This window comes from Esox lucius, chromosome 17, assembly GCF_011004845.1.
Source record: "Esox lucius isolate fEsoLuc1 chromosome 17, fEsoLuc1.pri, whole genome shotgun sequence".
Classification (NCBI taxonomy): Eukaryota; Metazoa; Chordata; class Actinopteri; order Esociformes; family Esocidae; genus Esox; species Esox lucius.
Genome location: NC_047585.1, coordinates 3,629,868 through 3,657,547, shown reverse-complemented (window position 1 = coordinate 3,657,547; position 27,680 = coordinate 3,629,868). Strand labels below are relative to the sequence as shown.

Below are 27,680 nucleotides of genomic sequence, written 5' to 3'. Positions count from 1 at the left end.
AATTCTTACTAGTCAGAAACCTCAAAGATGCAGCATCGAGAGTACTGATAAAGAATATTGTGGAGTAGGGAGCGCTGTTAGGGAGAGGAAATGGATCGATTAAGAAAATTGAATAGAGACTAGGGATGATTTAGTGCTGAAAAGAGAAGCCACAAACTAATGTAGGCCAGATATTAAAAAGCCGCCAGACTTTAGATCAAAACGCTGCATCACAACAAACATCTTTCAATTCCATTCAAAATATCTCACCTCAGGTGGAGATGGGGATTGGCATGGGGGGGGCGGATTATTGCCATTTGGGTACCATTAGGGAGCTTCCTGATTACCAACTTTAATTGCCATGGGCAGTTGGCCGATTAAGTCGGAAAATAGGGTAAAAATTGTTCTGACAACGGAACAGTGTAATATACGCCCATATAGGTAAAGTCATGGAAGGAGGAGTGTGTGGCTTTCAAAATGGCTGTTTTAAGGAAACAAAATAGGAAAAATGCCAAGGGCGATAAATACTTTGGCAAAGCACTGTACTTTCTGGGTAAAGATCCATCTAACATCCAGTTGAAAAAAGGTCATGCCTTAATCACCCTATGTTGACCCATGCATTAGACCACTCTGTCTTATGATTTATGGTGCCAGGAAATATAGATTGAAATCTGTCCATAGTTGATAATGGGGACAATTCTTCAGGAGTAGTCTTGTGATCTTTCCTTAGGTTAGCTATCCAATTCCCACAACTGATGTTTTTAGGATATAAATCAGAGCAGGTTGGGGAAACAGTCACTCTTACTTTTTGATCTGTCTTTTTGCATGCATCCTCAAATCTCTGGAGAACTGCTATCCTTAATAACTGTAAAGAAGTTGTATGCAATACTCACTTTACTATTAACTATTAAATAAATCTGTCACATGCATTTGTTGACACAAGCTTTCTATATCTAAGGAGGTTAAGACCACCTGATCCTCCATGGTAAAACTGACTTAAAAGGATTTCCTACTAGGTCTGCTATATTGATAATTAATTGATCTGTAGATTACTGCTTGGATTAATTAGATATAGAAAACAACATACATTCCAGCCTTAAAATGCTATTGTTTTATTTAAAAAAAAAATAGAGATTAAAACATTTTTATGAGCACAACAGTCTACAAAGGGTTGAAAATACATTTCTAATGCTCTGGGCCTCTACTAAACATACAGTCAGAACCATATTGTCCAGATGGAGAAAGGTTTTCGACAGATGTTAATCTTCCCAGTTGGCCATCCTGGGAAAATCTCTCTAGGACCAAGGTGTAAAATCATCCAGGAACTCACAATGAACTCTAAAACAACTGTCGGGGATTGCAGGTCTTTCTTGCCTCAGGGCTAAAATGAGATTCATGGTAGAGGAGCAAGACGGAAAACACTGCTTCCTTAATGCTCATCTCCAGTTTGCCAAAAAGCACCTGAGTTCTGGAACAATATTCTGTGGACAATGAGTCAAAGGAATGAAATACAATACTTTTTGGAAAGGCCTTGTCATGTCACAATTTTCTGGACTCGACCATTGGTGAATAACAATTGGACTTGGACTCTCTTTTCAACCATTTTCTCAGACTTAAACTTGAATTGGCATTAACAATGTGTGGACAGTTACTTTGAATGGGAAGGCTATGATGAGATAAGATACCAGTTGCACTAAATGTTCAGATGGGTTGGATTTTGCAAGGGGAAATGTGTGTCTCTCGCTTGTAGTCTGCAAAAACAGCTTGATTCTAGCCCTTACGTACCTCAATGGGCCTAATGTGCGGGCAGTTCATTTACTTGTAGACAACAAGGAAAATTATTTGTTTTGACACCTTGTTTTCTCATAACAACTGGAGCTGGGATGTGTCTAATCTGGTAAACAAAACAATTTAGTTGTAAAATTGAGTTTTGCAACTGAACTCTGGGCCAATTCATGGTGGTCCTTGTCCCCTCCAGTTTTGTTTGATTTCACTAAATGTTTTACAGCTTATGAAGTATCACAGAAAATGGATAGCATGCTTTTTCATGACAAAATTCCCCATTCAGTTATACTGCATTTAACAGGGTAGGACTTGTTTTATTTGTTAATGTGGACTCAGTGACTCACACTTGAACACTAAGACCTAGACTCCCACACCCGAACTCAGACTTTGTCCATAGAGACTCTGGAGACTGGGACTCGACTCAGATTTAACCATAGGGACTAGTAATTCGACTCAGACTCAAGCACAGGAGACTCGGCTCAAATTTAACCATAAGGACTCGTAATTCGACTCGGACTCCAACACAGGGGACTCAACTCAGACTGGAGGTTTACTGACTGGATCTCTGTGGCACTGTATATACACGTTGCTGGGTAAAAAAAAGTGGTACATTTACACACTGTAATTGCATGGACTGTATGTAGCCATCATCCATGGCCCAGTCAACAAGAGGGAGGTGGAAAGAGGCAGATCCACTTCCACGCTCACATCATCTCTGCCTTTGGAAACACTCCCTTTCTAAATCAAGTTGTCCTCAGTTTGGCATCCCTCTTTCTAATCCTTTAATTTATTTCATAATGCCCACAAATAAAATCAGGGTGATGTTATGAAGTACATCTACTAGTGCAACTTAACCTAAGTGCTTTTTAAAGGAGGTCTTATGTCTGTGAAGTCTGGATGGTGGATCTTCAGTGGTGGCAGGTGGGAGATCGATACCCAGGATCATTTAAATGACTGAGGAGTGGGTGATGAGCAGAAGGCATACCCAGACCGTAGCATCTGTATGGTCATCTGATGGGTGTGCTTCCATGCTGGTTCTGGATAGGTGTTTTCACAGCCCCTTTCACTCATTACTGACGGACAACCAGGCCATTACCCTCAGTGCAGATAGGACAGTTCTTTCTCTCATGAACTCTGGTTCTTTCTCTCATGAACTCTGGTTCTTTCTCTCATGAACTCTGGTTCTTTCTCTCATGAACTCTGGTTCTTTCTCTCATGAACTCTGGTTCTTTCTCTCATGAACTCTGGTTCTTTCTCTCATGAAATCTAGTTCTTTCTCTCATGACTCTGGTTCTTTCTCTCATGAACTCTGGTTCTTTCTCTCATGACTGGTGAACGGCTTATCTGTGGTTTAGTGTCTCACTAATAAAAGTTCCTTCACACAAGACCTGGGAAATCAAGTCATCCACTTAGATATCGGGATCGGTTTCCGTATCTTCATTTGATAACGACAATGGCTCTGAGATTAAAGTTGATGGAGAAGGGGTGTAATAGCATTATTTCATCAAATGCTATAGTGGTGCTAAACCTGGGGTATGTGTCCCTAGATCTATCCCCACCTGGTAGTTGGAAAGAATTATACCAGGACTACTTCTCATTAGGGTTTAGCTACTTAAGGGGCACTTTTAACAGCACTGGCCTAGTGGATGGCATTTGTAGCACAAAAAGCACACCTAGATTTATATGGATCTTCAGTGTACTATGACGTCTATATTTCTTTCTTTTCTTTCTTTTTTTCTTGTGTGCGATCAAGTTACATTTCAGTTAAAAATCATCTGGAAAGTGTGATGGAATTTTTTTTTGGGACAGTCATTGAAAAACCTATTTTTGTCTTTACAGGAAACCAAAATCAACTGTGTGAGATTGGCTACTAAAGGTATGACAATTCTTCTTATTTTTTCAATGCTTGGGAAGTTAATTTCCACATGAATATTTTCCAAACTGAAAATGCAATTATATCAGAGAGAGTTACTGCACCTGTTAATCAAGTGAACATGCAGATTTTATTGAGAAAAGCACACCTGCATCGAAGTAGACTGCCCCTACTGTAACATTATAAAAGTGACCACAATCCTCACTATCTTGTCAGTGTGGAACCTGCATGGTTTTCAGTCTATAGAGTCCAAGATTCCGTGCAGCTTTTTTTCTTCTTCTCTCCATTCCATTTATTTATTTTGCTCTGAATCATCTTTATAAAAGAACACATTGATTATCAGTAATATCAGTGGACATGGTTCACTCACAGAGAAGATATCATTTCATTCTTCTGTTTGCTTTCCTTATCATTTCCTGTTTTAGTTGCTGCTTCTCTTTTTTAGACATACATATATTTGTGCAGAAAATACTCTTTATGTAGATATTGATTTTTCCTCATTTTTCTGTCTGTGTCAAACATTTCTTATCATCAGTGGGCTCTATTCTTTTTCTTTCATTTCTCTTGTTATTGTGCCATTTTGAATGGAGCTCTTTAGCGTGATTGGACAGGTAGACACACTGATTGCTTGCAGTGTCTGCTTTTGGAAAAGACATGCTTCAGACTCTGTGGCCCTTCATCTCTTCAAGTACAAATACACAGCTTGATTATTTCAAATTGAATGTGTTTTATAGTCAAATAATGTATAGAATATACAGCATTTACAGTTTAAATTAGAGGGGGGACAATAATAATTGTAATTGTTAACAGCAAAAATGTAGTTTATTTAATTTCTTGTTTGTTATTAAGCAATGCAATTTTGCAGAGATTTAGTCTCTACATGTTTTGAGATCAAATATTGGAACAAAACTACCACGAAGTTCAAACATCTATTTTCTGTTCATTTTCATATTTTGTTTATTTTTCATACTTATTTTCATTTCCAGTCAGAATCAAAGTTAATACAAATGCTTGCATTCCAACGTCCCATTCACATGCACTGAGAATCAAACCTCTAAATTCTTCTGAAATTGATTTATTGATTTGAAAATGCATTTAGAAACACGTGTAATACTTTGCCATTTTCTGTAAATTGAAGCCATTAGACGCTTGTTGAAAGTAATATATTCAACGATCTTTATAATGATACTGCCCATAGTTTTCTTCAGAATGTTATAGCAATATTACTTATATTTTCCCTACCACTGTGCTAAATGTGCAATTTAAAACAATGAAGGCGTCTTTTTTAGACTCTTTTTCTTTCTTTTTTCTCTCATGCATGCTGACCGGGAACTAAAAACCTTGTTCTTAGTGGTAATAGGTAGGGGACAAAATACCACGCCGTACATACTTGTCATCCCCAGTGAAGGTGATTATTGCTCCATAGACAGATTTCTTTCTTCTGTTCTTTTATATACATTACTTTGGTTGGTTCTTCCTCCTTCTGTTTGTATTTTTTATTTTTCTCGTTCCTCATCTTAATGCATTTGTTTGCATGTCTGATCCACAAAAAGTGTAGCTGGCTGTCATGAAATCCATTGCGATTTTTATGTCCCAAATATGTATGGCAATCCACCCTCTTATTATTGTCATGTTTCCATTTGATAATCCCTGACATTTGTTTGACTGATAGTTGTCTTGTAGCTTTGCTCATGGACTTATTAAGCTTTTAAGCTGTATTGAGTATATAATCTCATTATACTGTAGGTTTGGTCAAAAACAGATATCTGGCCAACATTTGGTTATTTGAGCTCTCTTTGATTGTTTTTTTTTATATTTTTGTGAAAACAAGCAACATTAGTTACATTATGTTTAATCATCTTAGTACCTACAGTACTCAACAGTTGTTCAATCTAACTGGTTAAGCAAGACTGTGATAGAAAATAATTTGCTATTATGCCAATGACTGCAACATTTTGAAATGATTTAACTCAGAGAAATGGATACCGTAAAATCACTGTTTTACAATATGGTCAAGAGGAGCTGTAATATATCTCTGAGCAAAATACTGAAAAAAACAAGAGACTTTATGTAATCCTACTCCCCTCCTTTCAAAACGGAGTCTTATTTTACTTACATGAACATCCTCCATACAACTGTCGCACACCCTGCCTATGCTCCCCCCTCCATGTCTGTCGCTGATGGGTTTACCACCTGACCTAAACATCATACCAGGTTTAAGGGTGGCTACTCTCCTGTTTTGCTAGACAGAAACCCACATACTGTTGTTGCATTGTTCCCACTCCCCATTTTTTTCAAATGCCACAGTCCGCAAGAAATCAAGATCTTACCTTCTGCATCCATCCATTGTCTGTGAACACTAATTACCATTTAGATGTACCATACAGTTTCACACATTTACAATTCATATTGTGTATACAATGTTTTCTGCTTGTATCAAGCAATCAGGATAAAATATGAGTTGCTTGCTGTGTGTGTGTGTGTTCATGTGCACACTTCAAAAGGTTTAAGTACAATACCTCTCCCCTCACCTTCCCAACCTTTATCACAGAATACAGGATATGTTCTTGAATCTGAGGAAATAAAATGTTCTTCTTTGGTGATGGTGCCCATTCATATAAAGCCACTTGGGAAGTGTACACACCTTGTACAGTCTTCACATTATACTGCCCTCAAATTATTTAAAATGTAATTTTTTAACATTTAATTTGAATGTTTGCACTACAGATGACAACCTATTTCAAAGTATCAAATTAATGAAAATGAGGATGCATTTTAATGATTCTGTTTGTCTTCACATGCAATCACATTTGTTTTTTAAGGCTCATTTTATTTTACAAGTTGTCAAAGTGCTTATAAAGACCCGGCCTAAAAGAGCAAGTAATAAGATATTGCACAGTAGCTAGACAACTTTACACAACTCCTAGGGCAGCATAGCTTCCATCGTTCTTGACCAAATCTTTCAAGCTCACTAAATCTGGTTGGGAGTCACAGATGGATTGCAATTTTCAAACCTTAATTAATTGAAATAAACAGATCTTTGATTTTGTAAGCCAATTTTAAATAGTACAGACACTGGACCCTTCATGAAAACCTAACACCTCTTGGAAAGGAACAGTATGTTTGGGGGATTACAATGGGAATACAATTTGTGCAATTGTCCAATTGTCTTAGGTTAGGTTTTCTTAAGACCTTGGTTCATTTTCCTCTGTATTTGTACATTGGTTTTATTTCAGAGCTATTTTTCAAATATTGTTGACCAGCAATAGTTCCTATGCAAATTTCCTCAGATAGAGAAATGTTATATTAGTCACAAAGTTGTAAAAAAATAATTCTACAAAATATTAACTTATACTTAGAAACTTATTTATGAATAATTTGAAAAATAAGGAACTTGTGAATTACATTGAGTAGATCTGTAAAAAAAGAAATCCAATGTAAGGCAACAAAATCTGAGACTGTCCATTTAGGTTTCTATTTCTTTAAGTTTTGTCTTTTTGTATTTTGATATGGAGTTGTAGGACTTTCCTGAAAAAAATATTGTAAAAATATTAGCAGGTTCTTCAAAAAGAAGGTTCTTCTAAGTTGACCATGTTTTCCATAAAATGTGGATAAAACGCTCAAGTTCTGTTAATTTATTTACTGCTTTGCCTATTTTGTATCCAGAAGGAGAAAAAGTAATTATTTTTATTTCATTCTTTGGGAAAATAATGATTTATCCTAATTGTCCATTTTCTCACAAAATACTCTGCGTACCTTTACTATTGTAGATCAGTCTGTGGGAGCAAAACAAACCCACCTCCTTGTTCCAGAGAATTTACTGACTATAAAATGTATTTTTTTTACCTCCAACTGTTAACATTGAATCAAAATACACCTAGATTTGTTTTTAGTTGATTATTTGGCTTTTGGTGCATCTTACAGCAACACTAAACACATAGAGTTGTTGAGAGAATCTCCTGATTCCAATGGAGCTACTTAGAAGTTGGTACACCAACCATTTGGTCATGGGGCCTGTCAATGTGACAAGACAACAGCCACTGACAAACTCAGACAGATTTGGTTACATCTAAGTCTGTCTGAGTGGTAAATGACGATGACCAGCGCGCTCCCCTGGCTATCCCTTGATTGATGAATGCCACACATTTGTGGTATAAACTGTTCAACTGATGAATTTATGTATACAAACGGTTTGATGTTTACAGTTTTCTTAGTGACATTTGTCTCGTACACCAACATCTGCAAAAATACCACATATTTACCATAATGTGATGCATTTACTGTAATGGTTTGCAAGATTCTGCATAACACAGTAAAAGAAAAATTGTGTGACTAGCGCAAACACAATGGAATCAGGCGACTCATAATACCAAATTATATTATGACATTGTAATGATGGATTATGGATTAATTTATTATTTTCTGGAAATCACTTCTGGTATCTAGAGAGATGAAGAGCAAGGGTAAGGGAATGTGGTGACTGTAAAGACATCATGAATAATGAACAGACTATTTTAATGATTACTGCAAACCTTTATGTAGAGTTGTAGTCCCTACTAGATTGTGTAGCGCACAATGGTCCAACACCTAGTGATATCAAGCATCTTGGTTTTTGGGTACAATTTGGTCCCGATCGTTGTAGCGTCCCAAACTATCCTGTTGTCTTTAATATGCAAAGAAACATGTAGTCACGCCAACATGCTCTGATGGAGTACAAGCTCTCAGTGTAGGATAGACCATGTATAATGAATTGCGGTGTATATTGTAAATACAGCAGATTAAGGGCATGTGCTTTTTATCAAAACTGAGAAGAGAATGCAGATAATGGCCTTGAAAGCTTTAAATGAATGTGTCCTGCTGACCCAATGGAACACTAGTATTGTTTTAACCCTTAATCTTGGTACCATTAGCTCTGTGAATTGTTTACTGCACCGATAAGTCACATTAATCTTTGTCCGTCTGACCCAGCACTGCGGTGCACAGATTGTAATCCTGTTAGAGATACTCAGCATTGCTGTGCTAATCTCATAGGGCTGCCCCATCTGCTGCCAGACAATAGTAGCACTACTTCTGCCAAATCCCCCACTGTTGTCACCAGTGTACTCTGCCCACAGACACATGGTTAATAAAGTTTGACGTGAACTTTGCCTTTAGATGAATTACAGGGGATCTCTCAGAATGTGAGCAATTAATGTGGCAGGCTGTGGAATCAATCCATCACTATATGGATAAGATTACGTTTTAATATCATGGGTTTTAGACATAATTCCATTTTCCATACTTAATTTTTACCCCAGCCCAAAGTGAAAGGCTTTACATATTTCTTTTTAGGCAAACAACCATGTTTGAGGCCATTGAGGAATGCAGAGTGAGAATTTAATAAGAGGAAGATTATGATTTTTATGATGATGGATCAAGGGTTCGGATTAGGTACCAAATGACTCAAGTCGTGTGGGAACCCCGCACCAGACGTTTTGATCTTTATTGTTGAAGCAGGAATTAAAAAGACAGATTTGTGACATTTCTTAAAACGACAAATATCCCCATAAAAATAACCCTGAAGGATGATATTTAAAGCGAGATTGTGTAGATTGCGATCATGTTCCCTGAACTACAGTTGGTATAGAAAAGAATCAGCCCCCTTTAAAATAATCACATTTTGTTGCTTTGCAGCCTGAAATGAAGCCAGACACAGTTTTTGTTTCATTCAGCTGTATTTACTCAGTGCAACTTATAACATCCAAGTGAAAGATATAACACCAACATGTCAGAATAAAAAAATAAAATAAAAATACAATCACCCCCTTGTGTCAGTATTTTGTTGAACCACCTTTTGCTTTAGTTACAGCCTTTAGTCTGTTGGGATATGTCTCTACTAACTTTGCACATCTAGACGTTGCAATATTTGACCATTCTTCTTTGCAGAACTGCTCAAGTTCAGTTAAATTTGATGGTGACCGTTTGTGGAATGCTATCCGGGCTCTGACTAGGCCATGCAAGGACATTCACCTTTTTCTCCTTCAACCACTGTGTGGTCAGTTTTTCTGTGTGCTTTGGGTCATTGTCATGTTGGAAGGTAAATCATCTGACCATTACACCTTTTTCCACGTGGCCTCAGAATCTTCAAGGTGGCCTTTTCCTTGCAACCCTCCCATACAAGCCACATTTGTGGAGAATTTGTGATATTGTTGTCACATGCACACAATGACCACTCTTTGTCATGAATTCCTGCAACTGCTTCAGAGTTGCTGTAGGCCTCTGGGTAGCCTCTCTGACCAGTTTCCTCTTGGCTCTTTCATCCAGTTTGGAGCGACGTCCTGACCCAGGGAGGGTCTGTGTTGTTCCAAATACCTTCCACTTCTTAATAATATAATTCACTGTGCTTCTAGGCACTGATAAAGCTTTTGCATTTTTGTTGTGTCCATCTCCTGACTTGTGCCTGTCCACAACTTTATCCCGGAGAACTTTTGACAATGCCTTGCCTCCCATAGTTGATTGTATTCTTCAGTTGCACTACCAAGGACTGAAATGCTTCATGAAAAACTTGTTTCATGCTGAGCTAATCAAAATGACCACAGCTGATCACAGTTGAAAGTCATTTGGCTTTGTGTGCTATTGAGGAGCTGATTAACTACACCTGGTTGGGTTTACAAGTCATGTTAAAGAGGGGGGTGATTATTTTTCCAACTTAGTGATTCTGTTTTTTTATTAAAAAAAAAAATAATCTGACTATTTGGTATTATATCTTTCACTTGGGTGTTATAATGGTAATGGTCCTAGTATTGGAATTAGCATAGTACTATAGTACAGTTTAGTGCTATACTACAATATGTACTAGTAACATAAATACTGTATTGCAGGTCTGTGAGTAACAGTCTGCCCATTGTCAGTCAGCAGACTCACTGTCAAATATCATATGAATCATATTTCCTAGCCTTGGCCTCCCCTAATAGTCGTCTGAAAATGGAGATAAGAAAACCGAATGGCTGGTCAGGGCTCTGTTAAGTAAGTCTGATTGTGGGCCAGCTCTGGTGGTATTATTTCAGAAAATGGTCGGTAACAGCCAGATGGGCCGGCGATTGTTATATGATGAACTTTTGAACCTAATCAGCTCCTGGAAGGCTGACAACGAATCAGGTTGTATAGAAATGTGACAGCGGAGACACAGGCCATTCTTACAGTCACCTGAGGAAGGACATGAATGATTTTGCAATAAGCTCAACAGCTACACAACAAACATACTAGTTGCCTTCAACTAGTATGTTTACATTTAAATAATTTAGAGATGTTATCCACAGAAATTACATTAGTCATTGAATACATTTTCATACTGGGCCCGCATGGGAATCAAATGCTCAAACCTGGCATTGCAAATCTGAGGTTTTACCATCTGAGCTACACGGGACGCTAACTGAATATTGCATTTGGCCTATTGGAAATTAGTAGAGTATTTCATTTATATTTAAAGTTATTATAATACATTTGAGTAAGATGATTATGTGTGTGTTGCCGCAGACCTATGTATTGATTTTAAATACCATAAGACATGAATCTTACAGTAGTACAAGATGATGTTCAGTAAACCTCTATGTAGTAATAAAGTAGGACAGATAGACCTTACACTTTTCAAATGTTGTATGTAAAAAATTTTTTTTTCCAAACCATAGTTCAGTAAACGGATGTCCAAGACATGCCAAGGTTATATTCTTAATCAGTGGTTCAAAACACAAAAGGTTAGAAATAATACACCCAAACATTTTAACATGCTTTAATTGTTTATCAAGTTTGCTCATTAATTTTTTTTCTTGTGTATATCAAAAGCATTGCATTACAGTGAGACAGGGACCAGAGACCTGAAATGTTTCAGCAGGACTTCTTTCAGTGGATTTAAAAGGTTAACTTTTTGTGGTGTGACATAAGATGTTTTTGTCTTTGTTGCTAAGATTAAAAACATCTATATTATTTTCTATATTACTTTATTTATGAGTACACTTCAAAACTGAACTTCATTACTTGCATTGACCTTAACATAGTCAATATGAGAATACTAAGAATACTAATTAGGTCTACAGGCATTCCTCCATGGTGTTTGGTTTGTAAAAGAAGGTACGGTAATGTTTAGCGCCTCAGTGCCTTGAGTTGAGTTAGCCTCTGTAAGTTGAACATTTGCTACAGCCTGTTTGATTACTGCTAATGTCTCAAAACAGCAACCCTGGGGTGTAAGTCCTTTAGTCTTTGTGTTTTCAGTTAACAAGAGTGTTTATGGAATCTATGGAAGAAGCTGTGGTTAGCTAGCAGTACGGTTAGCTCGCTCAACCTATCCATTGCCTTGCTCAATGTTGTTTATTGTACACCCAGGCTACTTCAATCAAAAAACCCATTCTAACATTTCACTGCATGTCTTGCTCAAATCATTGTTCGTTCTACATTAGTGCATTAGTGACCCCTCTGTGTTTGAATGTGGTTCAATTGCTGTGTCAGATGAAAAGCTTGTTGAAAAATAATCACTTATTAATTTAACCCCAAATGCTTTGACACAAGAGTAACCCACATTACTCTTACTTGTTTGTTCAGGGATGTTTAATGGCATGTCAATTTGCACCATTCATCTGTCTTGTGGGAGAAGCACCCTAACACAAGCTTTCAAAATCTTTATTTAACTTTGTCTTGTTATTATTTGAAGTTTGTCAATCAGGATATAGCCAACATTTCTCCCAATATCCTTAACAGTAACACTATATCTAATCATCTTTTCACTTTTCACCAAAATGAATGTCTCCCTTTGCATGAATTTGTGATCTTATAAATATGCAAAATGTTTTTCTCTTTGCTCTGGATGTTTTTTTCTGTATGACTGTAAGACGATGTCAGTATGTCTCTCTGTATAACTATGTCTGTATGACTGTATGTGTATGTATCTGAATAAATGAATGAGTGGGTGTGCCTGTACTCGCATACTTTTTAGTGTGAACATGTTTGCACATATGAGTGTGTACCTGAGTATTTGATTTTGTGTGTGTGTGTATGAGTGTGTGCATGTGGAGGACGGTTGCCCCAGGGTAAACTCCCCCCTCCTCTCTGTGATGTGTCTCTGTCTGTCTGTAGGCTCGTCCACCCAGGACTCGGACGCCGTGGAGCCTGAGAAACAGGTGGACAGCACTGTCAAGATGGCCGGCGTCATCGCTGGCATCCTTATGTTTGTCATCATCCTACTGGGAGTGGTTCTCACCTTCAAACGCAGGTATAGAGTGGTAGAAAAACTCCTTGTGCTCCACCGATGCTGCAGGTATAGGCCTAAAAGCATATATATTTCCAGTTGCCTCACTCTATAGTGTGATCCAATATCAAGGTTTGGAATGTTTTGGGGGGGGGGTTACAATAGGATTTTGTTAATATGCACCTTGGCTTTCTTCCATCACATCTGTCTCCTTCCTCTGTTTCCTGCTTTCCTAAACTACCCCAATCACATACTGCCCATGCCATTTTGATATGCAAGAAACCACCTTTTCCTACATTTTTCACCTTACCACAGCACATATACAGAGAGTAATACAAAATACAGATACACCTTATCTCAAAACGTGAAAAAGTCTGACAACTGCCGTTCCTAACCAATGACTTCTCATTGTAGGAGTAGGTTATGTTGCTGAAACACAATTACTTGCAAGTCACAATTAACTATGTCTTCCAAAAAATCATGACACAATGAATTAAAAAACATTATCAAACAATTGATATTATTTTCATTATATTAATAAATAGTACATATTTTTTGCTTGTTTTTCAACATGAATAAACATGTTTTATATATTTTTTTTTATTCAACTTAGAATATTTCAGTTACTACCATTCTGCAAAGGTGCAAACATAGATGGATCTTTTGAAGTTACATTGTTTAGCTCTTTAGCGCTTATTTTTTTACATACAGTTTTAGGCTAATAAAGTTAGTGTCTTGTTAGAATCTTTAAAACATTTCAAATTCCTGCAAGATGCTGTGGTTTGATGGTTTCATTAAACCAACATTAAGTTTCAAAAAACTGTGAATACACAAATCCTTAAGAAATCATTGACTCAGCTTATACAGTATATGAATATATGGGTTAATGGGTCAACTATTACACACTAACTATGCCATACTCATGACTGGAAACAAATACTCTAATTGAAGTGACTAAACGACCAAGCTATCCATGAAAAATTTGGACTGAGGATTGTGCTTAGTCTACAATATCCTATGACGCGTAGCTTTGTTGGGTCATCTATATTTCATTACGTTAACTTGGATAGTTTTGGGGCAATGTTTTATAAATTGTAACATTTTACATGGCTTTCAGCCACTATCAATTATTTGTGAAACAAAACTGTTGGAAGAGAGTACATACTGTCCATTTAATGTAGTGTTACACATGGTTTAGACCTTTCCAAATGGATTTAGTTTTTTGTACTAATAACATGCGAAGGAATCGAATGCCTTGCAAGACTTAATGGTCATTTGATGTTTTCTTGCCCGATAGCTTAAGCCCTCAGGGCTCTTACAGCCCTGTCAAATGTGCTTTTCAGAGTGTCCAAGATGAAAATTGTTTAATAATTAATGGTAAAGCTCCCAAAACACTTACATTTTGTATTTTTGCCAGAAAGAGGTCTAACCATGTAGTAAGGAGTCATTGTCTATTAAAAATTTTATCCGAAATAAGTTTTACGAACATAATGGGAGTCGTACAAATCTACTGTGCTTTTTTTCAACCGTTTTGCTGGAAATTGTGAAGGATTGTGGGTTTATTCATTTCTTTTTTTTTTTTTTGCTCATGATCCTTTTTCTCCGTCTTGAAAAACATCAGACATTTAGGAGTACAAAGCAAAGGTTTATTGTCGTAATGAATCACAACTTACATCATCACACCCGCACATTGCAGTGGTCTGATAGTATATTCTCGTATACAGACACCCTTCGTGTGCAATCAGTGATTGAGAGCCAGAACAGCAGCAGCAAAGCCCAGTCCTTATCTCCACTTGGACAGGTGCAAATGTTGACCCATTATGTGTGTGGTTCGGTGTATGTGATGCGTGTGTGGGGAAGGACTGGTTTTACTCCAACTGAAATCAGCATTAAACCTGGCAGTTTAGATGCCATGAATACACACAGAAACCACCGTCTACATGTATTTGCACTGAAGACTGGAACAATTGGAGTGGAGAGAAAGCACTTCATTTGACCTTTCACTTCACCAGTGGATATTTCCAGTCTAAACGCAACAAAACAAATGTGTTACGTGGTACTCACATTCAATATTTGTTACTCTTGTCAATTGAATTGAACTAACACAGTCTGTTAATGTCTCACCGAAAGCATAGGGTATAGACTTCAAATATAAGGTAAAGAGTGATGTTTCAATTCAAATTTTCAAGTCCTTTTTTTCACTAATGGCACCCGCTCATGACTGTCCACCTAGCGTCACAACAGCTGGGCCAATGAAAACCACTGGCAATTCATTATTTTGTATATACCCATATATCACCATAATGTAAGGGGCTAACATTCATTCTTCTGCTGATTCATCCAGTGAAAGCTTCAGGGTCAACGCAATCATTCTAATCATCCAAAATACATTTTCAGCTAATCGACCATTTAACCTTTTGCCATAGTAGCTACACTCATGTCTAGCTATACATTATATGTTTGAATAACAAAATGTCATAATAGAATCTATGCAAGTTGTTGACATCCACCACAGTTTTTTCTAATACTAGTCTCACACCCTTGTTTCTTACCTTCTTCCTTTTTGGCCTGCGCCCACTAGAGAGATACACACATGGAGAACTCTGAGCGTGGGGTATTGTATGTTTATTTTTAGCTACGCATCTTGAGATCGTGCCTCTCCATTATTATTTCTTTATTTCTTATTCTTGTTATTTTTTGACCCATCTGTGATCAGATAAGTCGTTCATGTTCGGCACATGCACGAAAATTCACAAGGCAATTCTTTTTTTTTACTCTGATCGTCACTGTTGATTGCACCATTTGGGATTCCTAGCTTTTCTCTGCATCTGTGATTGTACAAATTGCTTGTACTTAATGTCAATCTTATTCATTTTTTATGTTGCCTCTTATGCATTGTCAAATGAGTATTAGATAAAATTATCTGCAATGATATATTCCATAAAACTATCAAATTGGCCAACCGTAGTATGAACTTAGTCCACAGAATTAACATATGAAATGGCCTTACTTGTTAAAGGGATTGTATTCCGTGCATTGTAAGTATACCATTCATTAAGGTTTTTATTCAGAATTTGGTGTTCGATTTAAATGAATCCCCTTGGCAAAACAATAAATTGTTCTTGAAGCTACCCTTTGTACTGTTTACATGCACTTAACCAACATGAGGAGGACTTAAAACTCTGCTCCACGTTCCATGTCAAATGATTATATATGTTCCATTAAAATGGCACAACCTCTTTGGAGCAGTGCACTAATTCATTTTCATTGAGTGTTCACCAACACAGCACAGTTGGCTCAGGGAGTGGGTTGTGTTCATTTTTGTAAGCTATGAACTCTCGCATGCAGAAACAAACACACACACATACACTTTTGTTTATTAATCTACCAATAGGTTTAAGCGTGTGTGTGTATTTGTGGGTCAAACTTGTTCATCCTCTAACTTACTTTGAGTCAATGGTCTATATCTATTGAATCATAACAAGAAACAAATGAGACACTTAACTTTTGGAGATTGCAATGTATTTGCACAGGCTGCCAAATCAGAGAAGTGTGAAAACACTGATATATCTCAATGTAATATATCTCAAAACAGAAAAAAAGTCTTAAAATATCCGCACCCACACCAACTAATTTCCCCCAAAATGACAGCCTTGCTCCCTCAGCAGATTCCTTCTCTTTTCCAATACTCTTTCATTCAAATCATAAGTCTTTACTTTTAACACCACTTCAGGCCGGGCAATGTCCCTTTCAGAACATGAAGATCTTAAGACCGGTTAACCAATGACAATTAGTAATTTATTGGTGCCTGTGCACTGAAGTAGGCCTTTAACATTACAGATGAACTCCTAGCAAGACCGTCTAGTCATGGGCTGAGTGAGTTAAGTTTCCATTCAGTTGCAGCCAGTCCCAGCCCATTAGTCAGTCATTATCCATTCATGCAGTTTTCTTGAAGCAGTGGCAAACCTTTCTCTTGTCCGATGACACTACAACAAGGTTGAGCCCCACTCCTGATTCATGACATGCGGAACACCTTATAAATAATGGACAGGCAGAGTGGTAAACATCTGATGACGAGCCACACATGGCTGTCATGTCAGCTAATGGTTGTCAGTATGGGGGCATGGACAAACACTTGCCTAGAGACACACACACACTTTCCTCCTTCAGGCCAAGCAGATGATGGTTCGCACATGGCTGTGGTGTCAGCTAATGGTTGTCACTGTGGACACATGGACCCACACACATACACACAAATAAATAAGTGTAACACACATACTGTCCTCCTTCAGGCCTAGCAGCTGTGGTCCTCCAGAGGGTCAATGCAAGCCACCTCAATAACCTTATCTTCTCTGTACGTGTGTGTGTATCTGACCATTGCGCTGGAATTGCCACGCTTCGATATGAGAGCTGGAATGTGTGTGCACAGATGGAAGGTGGTCTGTTGGGGAATTGGGCGATGGTAGACACTGAAAACTGAGACCACTGAAATCCCTGATGTTACACTATCGATGTATTACCCCCGTAGTGAGAGTAGCAGGAGCAAGATATAGTTGTCATTGCAGTCAACAAATGAAATCAGCATTAAATGTAATTAAAAGTTTGTCTGATTGGCTGAAATCTGTGGTATATTTGAGCAATAAAGGATGGGAGTGTATGGTATATGTTCAATATACCACAGCAAAGAGCTGTGTTAGGCACTATACATCACCTGGATGCAGCACCTAGCTGCTACATATTGGCCATATATTATAAACCCCAGTGGAGCCGTATAGCTTTTATGAACCAATCACAGGCAGCAATTAGTAACAGTAAAAATACATGTTTTTTCATACCTGTGGTACATGGTGTGATATACCACATAATTTAGACAATTAGCTCTCATGGCTAAAACCACCAAGATTTTAACAAACATTGACACAAAATTACCTGCTTAGCCCATACAAATGTAATTTACTTTTAACTATTGTCCTGCCTCTTTTTATTTACTGTTAAGTAATGCCTCGCTTCTTCAAATTTACTATTAACTGATGTCCCGCCTCTTCACATTTTTCAAAAATGGTAGCCATCCATTGGTCATTGTTTTATGGCCTTACTGCTTTATTTGGTAACCAGTTGATAAAAGCAAGAGTAAGGCATCTCAGAATTGTAGTATTTGGACAATATATCTCAGCTGTGTCCAGGCACTCAGAGCTGCCTAATGCCTAGGATCAGTCTTTAACTATTGTTTATTATACAGTGCCTCACCTCCTCTGTCCTTATTTCTTAGCGGTGGTATGTTGGCCACATTGTATACGATACCTCCTCTTGAATGTAATATAATAATTTAGTGTTTGGGTAGGTTTATTCTGTGTTCAGTGTCAGGGATGAGAATTCTTTAACTTTTTTTTATTATAGCATTTTCCTCACTGTGAATATGTCTGTACCTTTAAGTTACTTCAATGTATCCTTTGAATGTGCCTGTGCCTTTAATTTACATTAATATATACCTCAGTAAATGTGTCTGTGCCTTTTAATTTACATTAACATATCATTATGTGACTTTTATTTACACTTCCATTCAGAAGTTTGGGGTCACATACATGAAATTAGTTTGAATAGGAAATATATCATAATGAATAGGAAATATAGATAGTGACATGGTTAGAAAATTATTTTTTATTGCTTTAATCTAAGAATCATCTGATGATTACAGTATTGCTATCCTTTGGCATTCTATTTGTCAATTTGTTGAGGTAATCTGAGATTTCACCCCATGCTTCATGAAGCCCCTCCCACAAGTTGGATTGGCTTGATGGGCACTTCTTATGTACTCAATGGTCAAGCTGCTCCCTCAACAGCTCAGCAAGGTTGACATCTGCTGAATGTGCTGGCCCTTCAATTAAAACAGAATACCAGCTGACTGTTTCTTTCCTAAATAGTTCTTGCATAGTTTGGAGGTGTGCTTTGGGTCATTGTCCAATTGTAGGAGGAAACTGGCACCAATCAAACACCGTCCACAGGGATTGTGGATTGATAGCCTTCCTTTTTCAAGATCCCTTTTCACCCTGTACAAATCTTCCACTTTACCACCTCCAAAGCACCCCCAGACCATCACATTGCCTCCACCATGCTTGATAGATGTCGTGCACTCCTCTGCATTTAATGAATGTTCTTCTTTGTGATCAAAACACCTCAAATTTGTCTTTCCATAATACTTTTTTACAATCTTCCTTTGTCCAGGGTCTGTGTTCTTTTGCCCATTTTAATCGTTTCTTTTTATTAGCCAGTATGAAATATGGCTTTCTCTTTGCAACTCTGCCTAAAAGGCCAGCATCCCAGAGTTGACTTTTTCACTGTCTTTCGTGGGTACTACTTAATGAAGTTGCCAGTTGAGAACCTGTGAGGCATCGGTTTCTCAAACTTGACACTCATATGTATTTGTCCTCTTGCTCAGTTGTGCACTTCTTTCCCACTCCTCTTTCTTGTACTAGATCTTCTCACATGGAATAGCCTTCATTTCTCAGGACAAGAATAGACTGTTTCCATTTTAAGAGTGTAATTGAACCCACGATTGTTGATGCTCCAGATACTCAACTAGTGTAAAGTCTTATTGCTTTATTAACGATCAGTTTTCCTTTTAAAATTATGAACTTGGATAAGCAAACATAAAATGCCATTGGAACACAGGAGTGATGGTTGCTGATAATGAGCCTCTGTAGGCCAATGTTGATATTCCACAAAAAATCTGCTGTTTCCAGCTACAGTAGTAATTTACAACATTAAGAATGTCTATGCTGTAATTCTAATACATTTGATGTTATTTTTATGGACAGAAATGTGGAGTTCTTTTAAAAACAAGGACATTTCTCAGTGACCCCAAAGTTTTGAACGGTATTGTACATTAATGGGTTTTCTTGGGCATGTGCAATACATATAAAATATTACTTAATATGGATGCTTAGTGGTTGTTTTTTCTATAAGTATGTATTTTTGTGTGTGAGTGTGTGTACGTGTGTGTACATGTACGTGTGTACGTGTTTGAATGTATTTATGTGTTCATACAGCAATGGTGTGGCTTATTTCACAAGAAACGCCCTGGACAATATAATTGCCACCTTTCTATAAGTAGTTAGAAATAATTTGATTTAATCTCAAGGATGCACGTCCATCTCCAGAGACCTAAATTATTATGTCCACTGTGCATAATGTTATCAAGAAGTTTAAGGCCCATGCCGCTTAAACTTCTTGATAACAACCTCCCTGTATGTGACCATAAGAGAGAACCTGAAATAAGACCACAGCAAAATATTGTTTGAATGGTGGAGAAATCACAGCAAATAATGGCCACAATGATCTAGACTGACCATCAGACAACTGTCGCCAACACAATGAAAAGTGTTGTATGGTAGGAGAATTAAAAGGATCCCACTACTCAGAGACAGAAGTAAACAATATTTCAAAATACACCTGAACATGCCACAATCTCCTGTGGACAGGAGAGCTTTTTGGAAATGCACACCATCGCTATGTTTCCAGAAAACATGAAAAACATGAAGCCTTTAAAAAGAACCACTTCCCCACAGTCAAACATGTAGGAGGTTCAGTCATGTTTTGTGGTTGCTTTGCTGCCTTTTGCACATGATATTAGGAGATTACAAAGATATTTTGAAACTCAATGTCCAGCACAGTGTCAGAAATCTAGGTCTCTGTTAAAGGTCATGGATCCAGCTGGACAAGGAACCCAAACACATTTCAAAACGCCCCCCGGAATTGTTCAAGACAAACCGCTGGAGTTTTATGAGACCAGATCTAAATTATGTTGAAAATCTGTGGAGAGACCCTAAAAGAGCAGTTAGGAGACAAACTCAAAATCTGGGAGAACAGGAACAGTTTGTACTAGAATAATAACTGTCAGTACAGAGGTGCATAGCTCATCCACGGTTATAGACAGTACTCAACTGCAGCTTTTTTGTGTACAAATATTGAGACAAGGGTGTTAATAATTTTGTCAATGTCATTTTTGTTTCTTTTCTGATTTACAAGAGAATATTAAGTTCTGAATCAAAAAGATTTTCTTTACATATGAAAAGTTAAATAAAGAATTGTCAAGACCAAAACTTTGCAGAATTTCAACTTACTTTTAGAAACAGCTGTGAGGTATATAAAGACATTGCGACGTTCCCAGTACTTTTTGCCACGACTGTACCACATATAGTCAAATTATAATATACCGTATCCTAAAAATCGCAATTTACATTTCCAAAAATGTAAATTACCAAACACATCACGTTAAACTTTGAAGATGATTTTTTTTGTACATTGGAATTCATAGGCAGGGAAGGGTTATACCAATATCATTGTAGAGATTGCATTCCTTTACACAAGCAAGAAATACATCTAGTAAATTATTATATCGTTTGTGGACCCACCCTCCACCGAAAAGTAAAGCTCTCATAGTGCACTTTTACAGCATTAATATTTATGGCTCCCTTTGACTGTCGTGGTTCTCACTTTCAGTCCTTTTATTAATATTATAAGAACAATGTCAGCGGCTCTTTGAAAATCCCATTGAAAAAAAGATAGCAGTAGAGCTACGTAGTGGTTATGTACTGGCAGTATCGACTGTTCCCAAAGTGGGAGATAGAGCTGTGTCAGCCAATGGATATATTGAAGCCCTTTTATAAAATTGCTTTTTCACTACCATGCCAATCAAATCAGACAGATGCCATCTGTATTGCGATTCAATTAAAGACTTTGGAAAGAAGGTAACTTGAATGGTTTGGAAATAGTTGAGTCTTTCTTTTTTTATATGATAGACAGCGGGATGCCTTTATGTGCATGTACCTCAAAATAAATTAAAAAAAGCAAAGTGATCTTGTTATAGTATCATTTGTCTGGTGCCATGGATGTAAACCTAGAAGGCAGAAATGAATGTGCTTGGTCTCATGCGATTGGTATCACGTCCATTAATTTGTTATCTCATCTAGATGTGGCGAAATTGAACTGAAACATGTGCCTGTTTTCTTTGGTCAAAAATACTTACATTTACATCGAAAAAACATTTAAGGGGAACTGTAAAAATGTTGTTAAATGTTAGTGTATTAGTTTTACCTGGGTATCATAAAATGTTTGTGTATGTGCTGGGAAGTTATAAAAATAAACAACAATGCTGATCACATTATTACTTATCATGACAAGTTTAGGTTTGGACTGAAGGTCCAGGTATTTGTCACACACATTTACTCCATTAACATTGTTGGGAACTACAATCTCTTAAAAGAAAAAAACTGGCACTATCTGCTTTTCAGTCTAATTTCTGCTTGCAAATTCCATCACCGCTCGCTGCATGTCATATGTGAATGTTATATCTCTGCAAAGAAACCTTCCCGGTATACCTCTCAAAAGAGACATTGAGCAGAATGCAAACACATGCACACAACATATGCGAGAATGCGTTAATTTCAGCGCTCTATTTCTTGCTATAACTCCTAAACCAGCCAGTGTCAATGATAGCATTGTTTTCTCTCTCTCTCGCTATCTAAACAGAATGGCAGAACAGTATGTCATAACCCCCCCCACTCCCACTTCCCCTTACATACCCACTCCTATTTCTCTGTTCTCCCAAGCCCCTCACTGTCTCTTCAGCCAATTCCATCCCTTTCAAGGACTTTCAATTTGATGGGGAGCCAGAAGTGCTATTTCTTCTTTAAATGCGGGTGAATTCTGTATTATTTGGGGTATTTTATCATTATTTTAGGCTCCAGGAGTTTAAATAGAGCAAGAAGGCAGAATTCTGTCAATGTGATGTGCACAAATGTATTGAATCACCCTACAAAGTGCAGCATACACCACAGACAGATGGACCATAGGCCCTTCTCAATGGGAGGGTTAGTTTGACCACAGTAGGGACAGACAGGCAGAACCAGATTGACAGGACATCCCTGTCTTTTACTCGTATTTAACAACACAGACTGGCATACCTAGACTGGCAGACCCAGACTGGCAGGGCATCACTGTCTTTAACCCGTATCTGACATTTTCTCCATCAGCTCTCCTAGGTGCTAAAGAACTAAAGAACTAACTAATGCAATCTGTTTGTCCTTTTTTGGGTGCTCATTTTTGTCCCACCGGTCCACTTCATGCTTCAGAAGAAATGCATATTCCTACTCTTATTACCTGTAAGTAGCCTTAAAGAAAGAGCATTTCCCAATTGATACTGTATGTACGTATATATTTTGTACAACCCTTTGTTTCTTGTTTCTATTGCTTTTGTATTACTATACCACTGAAACCCAGTTTTAATTTCCCATCTATAGAAATTGAATAGTCCAATTATTGTTTGTGGAACTCATTTGATTAAACCTTTTGTAAAGAGTTATAGTAATAGATGATGAAAGGCCTTTTTCTTGGTCAGTTGATTGCAAAACACAATTCCCCCAACAAATATATTCTTAAATCACAAATGCCATGGTGGACAAAGCATCTTAGCACCTACAAAAAGAACATGTTCAGGCCTGTCTAACATCAATGTAATCTAACTTGTCCTTAAACATATTTTTATTAAGATTCAATAATAAGTGTTCTTTTATGATACATCTTAAAGCAGTTGAATATAGTGTTTATATGGATCATTCCACTTTTGTGCAAAGACATTATGCACACCTTGTTTGCTACCTAGCGATAATTACTGCAGTTAATTGAAAATAGTTTCTCATTTCTCAAATGTATTTTAGAGCTAAAAAGAAAATACTTTCCTGTCTTCAATTAAATGGCTTTGGTGCAATACATAGATCTCAACTTTTAGTACTCAACTTAGCAAAACAATCATAACATTTCCAGAGACCTTTGAAAAAAAGCACTATTTGCGCTTAATCTATGCAATTAAAGCTGCAGCTAATACAATGCTTGCTGTGTTTCACATTGGATGTATTGTTTAATTTGCTCAGTGCAGAGCGTGCACCAACATGGTTTCAGGAGGTTTACCAGGCATGTAAAGGACTTAAAGGGTTTCAATATCCATTGTTCTGCTGCTGTATGTATTTTGTCCCTTCTCATTGAAGCTCTTGAAATGTAGATTAATGTTTGTTGTTGACTCCCAGCGGTCGTTGCCTGGAGCTCAGGCTTGAGCAGCTGTCATGCAGGTGGAGTAGAAGGCTAGTACTGGCCACAGCACCTTTTTCAGACATGTAGTTGCCATTACCTATACAATGATTCACTGTAGGCCTTTCACTCTTTTTTCTTCATCCTTTGATAATATTGTTTACTGTGTCAGTGCAATTAAAGGGGAATAAAGATGAATATCTAATGTATATCTGAGTTCATAAATTGCTTGAAGTAATTATTATAATGTTTCTCTGTCCACGCAACTCTCTCACTCAGGGAGAGCAGTGTCAAGCTAGTGCGTTAGCAGCATCATCTGCTCATATTACTCAATTATCTATGTAAAAATCTATTTCTGCACTTAGACACATTTTTGATATTAGCCATTATTCCCCTTTAAGGCTTTTTTGAATTTTAGCTTTGTCTTTGGGGTCTTGATCATGTTTCACTGAAACAACCCTATTAGCCTTGGTGTCTACTCTAAAATACACTACTCTTACTTGCACACAGCAAAGACAGTTATTTTCTGTATTAAGTCATATTTTGTTCTGTTAGTATATCCCCAAACAATTATAATTTAATTTCCTGGAAAACTAATGAGAATTTTTGTTGAATGTCCTGAGGTGTTTATTACAGAGGCTGTTGACAACATCTTCAATGTTAGTAGGACATTCCGAGGATATTTCATTTTAATCCTTCCTATGAAGAAGAAACTTAATTTTGTAATCAAAGACATTCTTTGAAAGTTTTGGTAATTTTATTATCCTCATTTAATTAATGTGAAAACTCAAAGTATGTTCTGGGAATGTTATCGGTTTGTTGGGCCAATGACTTAATTCACACATGAAATCTTTCCAAAACGCATTCCTTCAGTCCTCTCTCTCTCCTGTGAGTGCGTGTGCGTAGGTGGCTAAGTGAGTGTTGCATGTTGACCATGCTGTGAAGACCCATCCGTGTCACCCATCCTGCTAAAGCACATGCTGAGTCACCACGCCCACGCAACTGCCTGCTTCCGCACTTCCTCACAAAAGATTATTTTAATTTCCATTTGCAAAATGGAGGTTGATATGTTTCTTTGATACTTATGTCATGTTCTGCGTTTGCTTGATGAGACAACGGTAAAAAAAAAATCTTCAAGAGCCTCGAAGTTAATAGTTACAGTCAGTTGACAGGATTCACATTATAGTTAGCATGTGGAGAAACTGAAGGACAGAAGCAGAAGATATCCTACATCCATGTATGACCAAGGATAAAATAGTCATATATCTTGCTGTTCAGTGCTTTGTCGTGTGGGATAGACATGATAGCTAAATTGCTGACCTAAATCTCAGGCTCGGGACTAAGTTATCGACGATCTATTCAAACACTGGCTTCTGCTTGACTGCATGTGACCACTGTTTAAATCATACTCACAATAGCATTTAGTAGACTTGACGTCAAATTAGATTTTGGCAGCAAAGCACCCCTCTCCCTCTTACACTTAGTTTGAATTGAGCCCTTCCAGTGGCTACTTCAAAACAATCGACTGAGACCATTATTATCCAAATATCAAAATAAGTGCAACTAACACAGCAGGGGCCGTAAAGCATGTTACGTATGCAGGCCCATCCTCGAGAGGGTGTCCTTACTTTTAATGAAGTGCTGGTTTGACATTCATTAAATACGGATTATCTTTACTCTATTGCCACAATATGCAAGGAATGTGTCATTTAAATGAATCCATTATAGAAATATCCAATAGGCTGAACAATTGAGAGGAATCTTGTAATTAGGAGATATTGCTGACCTTTTGTCAGCAGGAATGAAAGGGAGAGGAACCCGGACACTGATTTGTTATGATAAAAGACAGACACCCGCGGACACGACATGGCCTCTTACGCTATAAATCATTAAATTACTGTATGGAATGTCCTTTCCATGAAGGAAGCTTAGATTTCTGAATATTGGTTGTTAGAATGTATAGTCAAATGGGAAATCTAATTCACGCCATTTAGAAGATGCTCCTATCAAGAGCTACTTAATAAGTAGTGAATGCATAGATTTTCACACCAATCAAACCAATGAGTTTTATTTTAAGTGCAATGGTCTACCAACTGAGCTACACAGGACCTTCATTTGTTTTCAGAGTGCTGGGCCAAAACAACATTGCGCAGATGAAGTAGGGCCCCACTTCATGATTACTCTGCTATATACCGTACATCTAGAATAATATTTCAAATAGGATCTCCATAGCTTACTCACATTGTAAAACAGGAGGGAGCTCTCGTATGGAGACAACAAGCCAGACATATAGATCAGAGAGAATTGGTCAGATACGACAGAGCCATTTAAATAATCTGAAAGAATGTAGGAAGAACTGGTTGCTGTCTGACGTCTCTGTCCTTAGGCCTAGACAAAAAGGTCTGTGAACATTGTTTTTAGCTAGCTTTTCTTCTTTTGTGTTTTGACAACCTGCAGGTGGTTAAGCTACACTAGCTGGTGGTGACCAATGTAACTGAAGGACGAACAATGGAAAGTTAGTTCACTTGGCTGAGATGCAGCTTTTGTTAGCTAGCTGTTTGGATTGCCACAACCTGGGCAAACACAGTAGAGGTGACAGGACTGAAGACGATAGCGTCTTTACATCAGCTTTACAATAGCATTACGTAAATGTATGCTACATAGTGATGGTGAAGAGAAGTGACTAAACAACTAGCCATCAAAGAGAGGAGCTAAGATTTTTGAACAGTGGAAACTGCTGCTGAGGCTCAGACCTGACCATTCCCTTGACTGGCTCCCATCTATGTAATACCAGCATTAACATAATGCTGTTTCTCTCTGATCATCATAACCTATCATCCCTTTAAATTCCTCTCACAAATTCATTGATTTAATATTTTTTAATTAAAAGGATAGTTCTAGATTCATATTATGGTGAAATAACACATACCCTGAGTTGTTCTTGAAGGCCCATGGAGTCATTCTTCAATACAAACATTTATTCACCTCTGTCCCAGCCTGGAATTTGCATTATTTGCATGAATTACCATTATTTGAACCGTCCAAATTCTTGAATTGAAACTGTGCATCTCAAACAACAAAAGCTGCATTGCAAGCGTAAACAACATAAAAGAAAACGCTTCACAGTAAATTCAGTAATCGGTCACGTTACCATAAACACGTTGATGAAACAGCCGGCAGAATCTGGTGACTTTAAACTGGCACCATGAAAACTATTTTCTGTAGCCACCACAATGTCAATGGTAGATAGCAAGTGCTAAGTGGGTGTTCTGGGATGTGAATGGATGTTACGTTGAAACTTGAAATAACTTGATACCATTCCATTGTGAACAAAACTAACCAGTAAATATAGGAAGTATCAGTTCAGTTGAAAATTATGTTTAAATAGTGACAATGTAAAAAAAATAATCATTGTTTTTGTAAACCCTGACACCACTTGTCTTAGTTGGAAATGTTTCGGAGTAGGTTTTACGCTTACAATGTAGCTTTTCTAACTTGAAACGTACATTTTCAATTCATGAATTTGGACAATGCTAACAATGCTAATTCCAGGGTGGGACAAAGTTGAATAACAGCTTGATGTGAAAAATGACTCCATGGGCCTTCAACAATAACTCAAGGTAAGTGTATTTTACGAATCTCTTTAAATGTGATATAAAAAATGAAAAAGACTAACACACTGAGAAAGTTATTGAAATGTTGCCTTCCCCTGGTCAGCGTTCCACTTTGGATCCATCACTAAGC

The 27,680-nt window shown here is 37.5% G+C and overlaps 1 protein-coding gene across 14 annotated transcripts in view; it reads left to right on the top strand.

Moving 5' to 3' along the window:
- The window catches only part of ptprt (protein tyrosine phosphatase receptor type T), a 287,950-nt gene that overhangs the window by 181,209 nt on the left and 79,061 nt on the right, over nt 1-27,680 (top strand). For 6 of the 14 annotated variants that reach the window (XM_034287365.1, XM_020055888.2, XM_020055887.2 and 3 more), the window contains exons 13-16: nt 3,604-3,640; nt 4,989-5,045; nt 12,743-12,878; nt 15,436-15,468. In XM_034287365.1, coding sequence (XP_034143256.1) covers nt 3,604-3,640; nt 4,989-5,045; nt 12,743-12,878; nt 15,436-15,468 — 263 coding nt within the window. Of the gene's footprint in view, nt 1-3,603; nt 3,641-4,988; nt 5,046-12,742; nt 12,879-15,435; nt 15,469-22,984; nt 23,015-27,680 lie in introns of all 14 variants that reach the window. The other 8 variants (XM_020055895.2, XM_020055898.2, XM_020055896.2 and 5 more) reach the window with 6 other exon arrangements.